General features: G+C 46.3%; 1 protein-coding gene across 2 annotated transcripts in view; it reads left to right on the top strand.

Moving 5' to 3' along the window:
• roraa (RAR-related orphan receptor A, paralog a) overlaps nucleotides 1–11,603 on the top strand; it is a 184,869-nt gene that overhangs the window by 166,420 nt on the left and 6,846 nt on the right. For both annotated transcript variants that reach the window (XM_079345336.1, XM_079345337.1), the window contains 8 exons: nucleotides 4,117–4,202; nucleotides 5,696–5,837; nucleotides 7,572–7,967; nucleotides 8,613–8,734; nucleotides 8,820–8,952; nucleotides 9,983–10,090; nucleotides 11,042–11,152; nucleotides 11,366–11,478. In XM_079345336.1, the coding sequence (XP_079201462.1) occupies nucleotides 4,117–4,202; nucleotides 5,696–5,837; nucleotides 7,572–7,967; nucleotides 8,613–8,734; nucleotides 8,820–8,952; nucleotides 9,983–10,090; nucleotides 11,042–11,152; nucleotides 11,366–11,478 (1,211 nt within the window). The remainder of the gene's footprint in view (nucleotides 1–4,116; nucleotides 4,203–5,695; nucleotides 5,838–7,571; nucleotides 7,968–8,612; nucleotides 8,735–8,819; nucleotides 8,953–9,982; nucleotides 10,091–11,041; nucleotides 11,153–11,365; nucleotides 11,479–11,603) is intronic.

An 11,603-nucleotide genomic window follows, 5' to 3' on the forward strand; every position in this document is an offset into this window, starting at 1 on the left:
ACTCCATCATTGACAGCTGTCAGCACGGCACCACAGACACACGCCGGAGCCCCACTCCCAACGCCATCCTGCGAAAGATAACAGCGAATGTGTTTGTGCTCCGAGTGCGTCACATGCGTCCTTTCAGTGCGATGTGTTGAAGAGTAAAGAAGCCTTGATTTCAAACCTCATCTATCATGAATCATCAGGCCATGAGAAAATGATTTAATGGTCCAATCAAGTAATGGGTTAAGCTCTCAGCATTATGACGGTAGCCTGGGCATGGGTCTGTAATGTAAGGGATAAACATAATCCTTCAACGTTATGTCAGTAGTCCAAGGGTTCAGTGGGAACAGCCAGGAGATTTGGACGAGTGATTTTCCCTGTTTGCACAAGCCTGTGTTTTTTCTAGTTGCATTTTAATTTTAAAACGCAATATCAAACATTTGATTAATTTAATCCTGCAAAAGCATGAAATCCTTTAAGGAATGATTACTGGACACTTACAAAAATCTTATTTTTGCTTTTCTAGTCGCAAACATGTACTGTGTCATTATTATTATTATAGTTTTATAATGTGAGGCGAATGACACGTTAAATCATTTAATGGAGAAATGCAATATCTGCAGTGCATATGGAGGAAGGTTCCTGTCTTACAGTGTCGGTAAAGTGTGACAGGGCTGCTGTAAGCATTTGGCGCATTGTTCTGGTTGTTCACATTAGACTGTCACTTTCCAGTGCCTGGACAGCATAGCGTAACCTTAGCAATGGGTTGATCTTGGGGCTGTAGAGAAGACAGTGAAGGGCACTGGGTGAACATGCAGAGGCCTTGTTGCCCTATTGTACATGTTCTGTGAGTGACACGTCATCCCCTCAAAGGGCCTGCTAGTGTGGTGAATCAGTGTCCTTGAACCGCTCAACCACAGACAGACAAAGAGCAAGCTTTAGCATTCACCGTCCCCCCCCCTTCTCTGCCATGCCCATTGTCCAAGACGCCCACGCCAGGCTGTGGTGTCGCAAACAGGAAATCAGTCTTCAGCATCGCTGTCCGGCTCTTCTGGTTATGCGCGCGGTGTGATTGTGCTGCACTGTGATTCACACATAATCTCACCATCTCAGCAGGTGTCTTTGAAGTGGCCTACGTGAAGAGGCCATCTCGCAGTGCTGTGAGGAGCGGCAGGCTGCTGGGAAGGGCTTTTGCATGGCTGCCGGTCTAACTGTGCCTGGCTTTGATGTCGTAAACAGAGCAGGCAGGGCTGGCTGGCAGGGGAAGCGGGCAGGCGGGCAGACAGACAGACAGACAGGCATGGAGGGAGGCGCGGTGAATGGGATCAGTGGCAGTGCGCTGGTAGGGCTCGAGCGAGCCAGCAGCTGCCTATTTCACACCAAGAAGCAGTTAACAACGCAGCTCATGTCAATAAATACTGGCTGCCAGATTGGGAGTGCTTATGAGCAAGGGCCTTTTTGTTCAACCGACTCCCGTGTGTGATTTCAGTTTAGATCATCATCAGTGTCTCAAGTGTAGCTGAGAGGGCAGATGACCAGTCACTCTAGAGAACAAGTTGCACACTCATACAGTTATATCGTCCCAATATTGACTCCAGCTGATGATGTTGGTGACTTCATGGTGTATTTCATTGCAATTGTGTCATTGCTCTGTATAATTCTCTTTTCACTCCCCTCTCCACATCGTTTTGAAAGCAGCTTATCCCAGTGTGGAAATAACTATATGTTCAGACTGAGGTCTTTTCTCTCACAGGAACCAAAGAGCCTGCCTTAGCCGGCACAGAGACAAACCCTTTTTACTGCTGAGTGCACTGAGCATCCAGGGGCTTGTGCAGCGGTGGAGGGAGAGGGTGTTAGCTGGTGAGACTGTGTGCACTGAGGGGCCTTCCTGCTGCAGATAGGGCTTTGTGAGGCATGCTTGTGTATGCGTACGCCTGCCCGGCCTGGCACCCCCGCGTCTCTGCTCCCACTGCTTTCACCTGATGTGGCACAGCCTCTGTCAGGCCTGAGCGAGCGCCCAGCCAGCTCCGTTTCTTCAGGAGGGATGAAGGCATCTCACAGCTATGCTGTGGGGGTGGGGAAGCTAGCAGCAGCCTAAGCCTGAAGCTATCAGAGGCTGGAGCTCTGAGCCAAAAGCCTGTGGGCTGAACGGGGTGGGTGGAAGCTTGGCTTAACTTGGCAAGACAACCATAGCCACAGCCCTGCACTGCCACCCAATGGCCGGGGCCATTCACTGCAACCTTGGGTTCACAATAACCACATCTAGTCATAATTACAGCACGCTTCAGTTGTTGTGAGTGCATGTCAGAACAAATTATGTAAGTAATGAGGCTGAAAATGCTAAAGGAGTTGAAACACACTGCACTGCTAATGCTCATGCAGGGAGAACACAAAAACAAACAATAGAGTGCACTCATACAGAGATAGACCTAACTGAAAAACAAGCGGCTGTGCACTGTAAGGAAAAGATTAATTATAAATTAACCCTCTCAGTTAGCTTGTCACAGTCCGCCTCCTGCGTGGATTTCACTTTAATCCGGGCCAACGAGGTGCAGTGCCCTCTATTGTATGTGCGAATCACAAATCGCAGGAGGTGTTGTCTGGAGGAGAATTAACTGTGCATGTTCTACCACTCCCTTTTGTTCATTTTACTCAAATGTAGGCTAATTCCATGTAAACATGGCCGGTCTTGTTGACTCCAGCAGCGCGAGGAGAACAGACACAGATTCCTGAATGAATAGAGTGTGGCTCCGGGGTTAGTGGATTAGAGGCTCTGTGTTAAGGGCCTCTCTCGGGCATGCCTCAGGGACAAGGACATTATCCACATGACACATTACAAGCTCTGAGGCAGATGATTAAAATGGGAAGGGATCTCTGGATTGAACCCGGGCAAGAGAACTTTTGATGTGATCAAACTAGTTTAAAGAGGTTGGATGTTAAGGTTTAAGAGGGACATTTGAAGCTCTACGTTTTCGGTAGAGACATTATAGCAGACAGTCAGGCCTAGCTGGAGGCGAGAGGCTGATGAAACACTTTGACATAGTGAATATATCACCACTTTTGAAAATTATTATTTTAATTTTTATTGCATCTTATTAAGGCAAGATTATTATATTCCTCTCCTAATTGGCATAGACGTGTGTTGCAATCGCTTGGTGTGCTCTGATTGGCTGGTTGCTTTACTGGTTGAAGAAAAAGCATTACATCGTGAGAAAATATCCCGCGGTGATCTTTCCTCGATTTAGATCAGATAGCAGAGCTCGTCTGGCGCTGCACTGCTCTGCTGGGATAGAGGGACTGAGATGTTGGAGATGAGGAGGAAGGCTGTGAGATAAAGATCTCTAGAGGGGAAAGGAGAGAGAGAGAGGAGGACAGAGAGATACGGGTGGGGGGTGGGGGGGGGGGGGGGGGGGGGGTGCATCAGTGGCTGCAGTGATGAAGCAGAGGGGCGAGCTGGGAGTTCTGCATCTCTGATGTCTGTGTGCTCTGTCTGTTCTGTTGCGTGGCCCTGTGGTCTGCTCCTGAAGAGAGGGCCTACGATGGATGAGGCCTGTCCTCACTGTGCTTTTGTCCTCCATGGCGGCTGAATCGCACGCCTGTCAACAGCACAACACCAAAGCCAGACACCCACTGAACACTTTTTCCAAACAACCACCCATTCCAACCAGCGTCGGCCATGTTTTGATTCTTTATGGAATTTACGATTTACTAGTCAAGTTTTCTAGCAGAGAATGTGTGTAATGGTGCAGCTGAATAAACCTTTGTCATCTCATGGGGCCAGAATTACTCTTTTTTCAAGATTTGTGGGTAGGTGGCGTTAGCTTACTTACGGCTAAGGTAGCAAGTTGTGTTTGGGATACAAATTGACACGATGTTTACTTTAGTTGCTTATGAGGACTTAAAATGGCCTCCCTGCCTTCAAACACAGACACACTCTCTGTAAATATTCAGCTAACGCTCTCTGTGGAAGTCAGGATTCAAAAAGCACCGGATGAGATGTTTTTAGCAGCACAGTGCTCTTTCATGTACCAACATGGATCCATGGTGAGCCTGTTGTACGGTGACTTGTGACAGCAAAATGATGTTGCTTTTTTTCCTCATTTCTTTCATTCCCTTTTTTCTTGTCTCCAGCTCAAATCGAAATAATTCCCTGCAAGATCTGTGGAGACAAATCATCAGGCATCCATTACGGCGTGATAACATGTGAAGGCTGTAAGGTAAGCACCAAGAGACTCTGTGTGTGTGTGTGTGTGTGACAGACAGACAGACAGACAGACAGACAGACAGACAGACAGGAGAGGTGCATGAATGGGAAAGATAGGTAAAATTGAGTACTTAAAGAAAGTTGCTTGCAAGGAAAACGTTTGAAAATGTTGCTGTAGTTTGACGATGATTTTTAGGAAGGAAGTGCAAAGTGTAAACACACAAAAGATGATCATTAAAGTGGTCAAACAGCACACAGGACATCACAGAAAAAACACAATTAGGAGGACAAAGTCATTTCTCCGCCTTGCTCTGCCTTCCCTCCCAGGGACATGTCTTTTCACTGTCTTTTTTTTTCTTCTTTTTGCTACTGCTGCTGCCTGCTCTTCTTGAAATAAAATGATCAAAAGGAGAGTGCTTTGAATTATAGCAGATTGTTGGCTGTTTGCTACAGTATTGCTTCCACTGAAGCTGCCTTTTGTACTGTTTCAAATGCACCAGCCATTCACTGTGAGGGGAATTTTGTGCTTAGAGTGTATTCTTGTCCCTGTGCTTGTCACCAGGCACATCATTAGCATTCCTCAGCCAGCCTGCACCTTTACTGTTTGCTCATGTAAGTGTGTGTGTGTGTGTGTGTGTGTGTGTGTGTGTGTGTGTGTGTGTGTGTGTGTGTGTGTGTGTGTGTGTGTGTGTGTGTGTGTGTGTGTGTGTGTGTGTGTGTGTGTGTGTGTGTGTGTGTGTGTGTGAAAGAGAGAGAGAGAGGTTCCTTTCAGCTAGTCTTCCCACTGCTCCTCTCCCTCACATCGGAACTGGAAAGAACAAAACACTAAAGACTAAACCACTGAAATCGATCCTTAATGATTGCTAATTAGTTCAAAGCAGAGAGGCCTTTAATGATATGTGTGAGTAAAAAAAGTTTGGACCATAAATCATAGCATTATTAAAGAGTGCTGCTTGTCACTGGCAGTTATAGCCTGTTTCCATAATAGCTTCCATTATAAAGCAACTTGGCAGCTGTCAGCTGTTTTCTTGTAATTAAACAGCCAATGAGCAGCTAATTAAGACATATGTGTATGGAGCAGTAGAGTGGGGCATGTTAATGATGTGCTGGAATCAATTCATTAAGTCAAAGGATGAGGAATCCAGTCGGTGTGCACCCGCAATCCTTTAGCACTGCACATGCCAGCACTGCGTTAATCAACACTAATAACCCTGCTGAAGAAAAATACCATCCAGTGTTATCAGTCCTACCCAAACACACCACCCTCCTGCTGCATTCACTGAAACACAACACTCTAACAGCCAGAAGAACACAAGAGCAGAATTGTTAATCTGTTTGTTGGCTTTTAAATTGTATAAACACCAGGTACACAATAAATTACCATTAATCTGCAATGCATTTTCTGATTTTGTACACTTTTAAGGCATGAATTGATCTTTTAGTCCCAGATCCTATTTTTCCACCCGTGGTGCTAAGTCCAGTAACATGAGGTGCTTCCATCCACAGGGCTTCTTCAGGAGGAGTCAGCAGAGCAATGCAGCGTACTCATGCCCCCGTCAGAAGAACTGCCTGATCGACCGGACCAGCCGCAACCGCTGCCAGCACTGCCGGCTGCAGAAGTGCTTGGCAGTGGGCATGTCCAGAGATGGTAAGTGCTTGATGGTGGAGGTTGGAGAATAAAGCCGCATGGTGGGGTGTGCAGGGAGCGTTAGTTTGAGCTCCTGTGTGGGCTTAAGTGTCTTTAAACCAGATTTGGAAACCATTGAGGAAACAAGGAATATCCCTTTTTGATTTTTGATTGTGTACATTTATTGCATGCCACTAAAGCTATAAAACCGTGAGAGTAGGTTGGATTTGAAGAATTAGATAATAGTGTAGTAATCTGTAATCAGTATCGGCCTTTAATTCCAACTAAAATGTGTTGTGGCTTGTTTGCCTATCAATGCACCTTTTTAAATCCAATAATTCATCGACCCACCAAACACCTACCATTTCAGGTAAATGATCATGTTACAAAAACAAAGTTGTGTTTTTTTCAAAGCTGGAAAAATAGCAGCCGGAAACAACACTGAGCAGAAATCTTTAAATATTTTGTAACAGATTACCTCAATTCAAATGCCATTAGCAACAAATGCATGCGACACAGTGATAGGTGTTATTGTAAATTTCGTAGGTTATTCATTACACGATATTCGTGCTGGAAATGTCGTCTTGTTTGAGAGGCAGACAATACAGAAACAGATAATGACCGCCATTATTTTTTCAGAGACAAAAACCGACTAGAAACATGGTGGCATGAACACACGCTAAGACTACACTTTATTATGTTCATTGTCTGCCAGTAGCAGGTGATACTCGGTCTGTGGGACTAATTTGTTGCTTTGATAGAAACTAGGTTTGATGAAATAGGGGGTTGTTAGAGGTTGTCATTAGTGCTACAGCAGCTGAGATGCAGTAATGGGAGCACACAGGTGGGGATGTGTGCTGGAGGACTCCTGCTGCGCCAGGCTGGTCCAGACGAGCTGGTCCAGACTTTGCCGAGCTGTGAAAATTATTTTAGATAAGAACAGATTTATTTAGTGTTTTGTTATTTTTCAACACACTCGAATGAACACACACAATGAAAAAAACAAAACAAGATCATACATCCACAGATGCCTGTTTAGGCTCACTCGTTTGCTCTGCACATATATACCGATGAATATGAATGAGCACATAAGTACATTAGCACGTATAAATACCTTCACACAGTCGAACACATTCTCACGTGCAAAGACATGCACAGAAACACACATGGCCAGGACAGACGAAGGTGACTCTTGCCTTCACTCAACACACCAGAGCCCATCTGCCTGCCCTCTCCTCGCTGACACTTCATTCGCTTTCCACTGAGTGTAGACAAACACACACACACACACACACAAGCACACACACGTACTCAGTGTGACCGGCTGACATACTGCCAGGCCCCCAGAACTCTGGCCAAGGAGTCTCATTCTTAGCAGCACTGTTTAGTCTGGAAACCTTGAAACAGGAGGCAGTAAGTTAGCCTACCTCACGTCTGAATGGCCGGGAAAACTATTTGTCACTTCCCACTGGTGCCAATTGTAATACTCTTTGTCCTTTTAACTGGGCCTTACTGATGCTTTACATTTTGTTTTCGTTATTTTGTTAGGTTATCAAGAGTTAGAAAACTGCAATTACATTTCTGAAAATGTCTGTCCTCCACCTGCTCAGTGTATTTTTGAATCAAGAGATTCTTAGTTTTATCTAATGATTCTGAACATTCTGCCAGCAGGGCTCTACCTGCTCCATCCTGAAAATAATGTGATTCCTTGGATATTTATCTTCAGCCCATCATGTTATCTCTGTCTTATCACAGCGGTGAAGTTCGGCCGCATGTCGAAGAAGCAGCGAGACAGCCTGTACGCTGAGGTCCAGAAGCACCGGCTGCAGCAGCAGCAGCGCGACCACCAACAACAGCCGGGTGAGGCGGAGCCACTCACACCCAGCTATGGCCTCTCAGCCAATGGCCTCACAGAGCTCCATGACGACCTCAGCGGCTACATGGATGGTCACACCCCCGATGGCAGCAAACCAGACTCGGCGGTCAGCAGCTTCTATCTAGACATCCAGCCATCTCCTGACCAGTCAGGCCTGGACATCAACGGCATCAAACCAGAGCCCATCTGCGACTTTGCCCCTGGCTCTGGCTTCTTCCCTTACTGTTCCTTCACCAACGGAGAAACCTCCCCCACCGTGTCCATGGCTGAACTAGGTAAGGAGCAGGAGAGAGGCAGGGGGAGACAGGAGGAGAGACAGCAAAAAGGAGGAGGGGGGAGAACAACTCAACCGTGGGGCAAACGACACAAAGGTTGCTTAAAATAGCAGGAGGTTGGAGACTCATCTCCAACACTCATTAAAAGAGCCTCTTTTTTTGTAATTAGTTTCCATTAATTAGGGCCAATCAGGATCCAGCAGGGCAGGCGTCTGGGGAAATCATTTTTTTAGGCTCCCCTGTGCTTAGGAACTCCTTTTAACAGATGTGTTTTCAAAACCATTTAAATTCTTATGCTCAATATTTCGCTCAGAGAAAATGTGACCTTTGTTTGAGTGAGTAACGTGGCGCCCCTCCTCCTCTCCATGCGTTTGTGTCATAACTAGATTGGCTTTGCCTCAACCTTAAGTTATGAGCTTCCTGCAGGCGGTAAAAGGAAATGTCAACAAGCCTTTTCCCAGTCAAAAAAAAAAAAAAAAAACCCACGCATATCCGCCTCTCCTCCTTCTTGAAATCTCAGTAAATAAATCTTCTTTTCCTGTGGCACATTTCATCGTCGGGGTCTTCACTTTCACATAGCCTTATGAGCAGCATTCAGATCTCGACTGTGATCTTTCTCGGTCGGTGACTGTGGTTGTGTTGCAGAGCATCTGGCCCAGAACATCTCAAAGTCGCACATGGAGACATGTCAGTACCTGAGGGAGGAGTTACAGCAGATGACCTGGCAGGCCTTCCTGCAGGAGGAGGTGGAGAGCTACCAGAACAAGGTAACCCGTTCAACCACAGCAGTTACACCTATCCAATCCATTGTTTTCAAGCAGCTAACCCATTCTCTTGCCTTTTATGTCTTAGCCCCGGGAAGTCATGTGGCAGCTGTGTGCTATCAAAATAACAGAGGCCATTCAGTATGTGGTGGAGTTTGCCAAGCGCATCGACGGCTTCATGGAGCTCTGTCAGAATGATCAGATAGTGCTGCTGAAAGCAGGTATGACAGCCTGTCAACATGGCCCTGCTGCCGTCAAACTCACCCACACCAACAACCACCACCACCACCACCACCCACCACCCCCCTCTGGCATTGTCACAAGGGCGTAGCTGACCTGACTGCACAAAAGCCTCCTCCTTACACGCACAGACAGTGTCACAGAAAGGAGACCCCACCCTGCCTGTTTCCTATGTCTGTCTGTGTCGCTCTTTATTCTCCTCTGCTCATTACATACAGCGCTGGGCAGGAATGGACACAGTATTAGATAAGCAGTGTGTTCCTGAGCTCTGATAACACCGATCAAGACGGCTGCCATTTCCCCCTCTCCTCCCTTGACAACCACTACGTCTGCGTATTCATTTTGCTCTCATAAAGACGTACTTACAGAATATTTAATGCCGCTATGGCTCAGTGCACACACTGGCACCCATATTTATCCACAAATACAAATCCTCTCACAGATACAAACATATGGCACATGCAGGAAACAAACGACTCCCATGGGTCTCTTCCTTACCATTATTTACATTAGCACAGCCAATGTGAATAATAAAGCAAAGACTGAGATCACTTGTCAGACATGACATTTTAAAACAGGAGCTCTTCCCTCACAGGCAGTAATGGCTCCTGTTACATTTTCTTAAACCTCTTATCCACTCCCACAGAGTGGTACAAATTGTAGGATGGGATATATTCCCTTGCTATCTTAAGAAATAAAACCTGAATTATAAAGCTGTGTCGCTATACTGAATGAGGAGCAGCGTTTACCTGGCATGTCATTATGGAAGAATAGCCTTCTGTTTATGATATTATCATCTGCAGGCATCTCTCTCTCCCCCCCACTCCACCATCCTGACTGCAGGCTTCTTTATTTAAAAGTGCTTGTGATACTTGTGTTCTAAAAGAAAAGCACAATCATGTGTTTTGCATCCCTGACTGATGTGAAACTGTGAGGGAAAAACGAAAAAAAAAAAAAAAAAGAGGGAGACAAAGCTCAGATTCAGCATCTTGTTCCTGTCTGTCTCCACAGGCTCTTTGGAAGTTGTGTTTGTCAGAATGTGCCGTGCCTTTGACTCGCAAAACAACACAGTCTATTTTGATGGAAAGTATGCCGGACCTGATGTGTTCAAGTCATTAGGTAAGTGCAGCGGGGTGTGTGCGTGTGCGTGTTAGAATGAGCCTGAGTGTGTGTACTTGCATGCTGCTGCTGTGTTGCTGTTGTAATAAGCAGAATCAAAGTGTGTGCTGCTGTGCTCTGCACCATGCTCAAGGGTTGGAAGCAAACGCGGAGCACTCATCCCTGCCTCACCTGGCATCGCTGTCTCTGCAATGGATATTTATGGTAGAGCAGAGATGTTGGCGAGCTTCTGCTGCATGTGGCTCCTGTAACTGTGGAATAAATAAAGCCAGACGGAGCGTCTTTAGGGACAGTGCTATCAAAACCATCATCGATAGTCTGACATAAAACATTTCCAGCGAAAGCAAATAGAATTCGTGTTTGACTGCCATGACATTAGGAAGAGTCTCCACTATGGATTTCCTCACATTTCAAGCAGCCTTTTGATGAAGAAGATGTAAATATGTCCCGAAGCGGCAGTAAAAATGAAGAATTTTCTTTTGTGGGACAGGTTTACTGTTATTTATACCTCTCTGCCTATTTGTATGTACATGTTTAAAGGAGGAACATGTGTTTCCGTCCCAGCTCCCAGTGCCCTGTGCGTTCTGTACTGAGGGGTCCACAGTGGGGGAGGCAGAGTGATGGGCTTCCCAAGCCGCGGTGGCATCCGCCTGTCTCCCTCTATCCCCGATAATTGATTTAACTAAAAGCCTCAATAGTGACCTCATTTTGGCTTGCATAACACCACCCAACTGCCAAAAGTGACTCGTCTGGGAGGCACAAACTCAGTAAAAGCATTGCCTGTTCTGCTTAAGATGCTCCCATGTGCTGTCAGCATGCCGCTCTTTTTCATTCCTTCCCCCTTCCTCTCCCCCTCCCTGTGTGCCTCTCTCCCAATAAAGATCAAGAGTGAGTGTTGTTCTTTGGTCTTCCTTATCCTAAGCCCTCTCTCTGTGTCCTTTGCTGTGGCAGGCTGTGACGACTTGATCAGCTCCGTCTTCGAGTTTGGGAAAAACTTGTGTTCTATGCACCTGTCTGAGGATGAGATCGCCCTGTTCTCCGCCTTTGTGTTGATGTCTGCTGGTAGGTGTCACTCACAGTGCAAAGGGAGGGAAAAAAAGAAGCAGGCACACGTTCACCACGACAAGGAGCGCTGTTGCCCTCCTGTTTTTCTCTATCAATTAGTATCCTCCCCTGGTAGCGCCGGCGAATTACTTTTCACGCGAGCAAAGTTGACATTTGGAGAAGCCTGCGTGTGCTTGGAAAGTCACAGAAATGTCTTGATTTACCTTTCAGACCGGTCTTGGCTCCAGGAGAAAGTGAAGGTGGAAAAACTCCAGCAGAAGATCCAGCTGGCTCTCCAGCATGTCTTGCAGAAGAACCACAGAGAGGATGGTATACTCACAAAGGTACAATGTGATACAGTGCACGCTCCATCCATTATCCCTTGAAGTGGCTGTCTGCTCAGCATGCTCTACATTTGTTGTAACGTAATCTCCTACTGTTAAGATCTTTATCCACAAGCAATAGACTG

The sequence above is a fragment of the Symphodus melops genome, assembly GCF_947650265.1.
Source record: "Symphodus melops genome assembly, chromosome: 6".
Taxonomy (NCBI): Eukaryota; Metazoa; Chordata; class Actinopteri; order Labriformes; family Labridae; genus Symphodus; species Symphodus melops.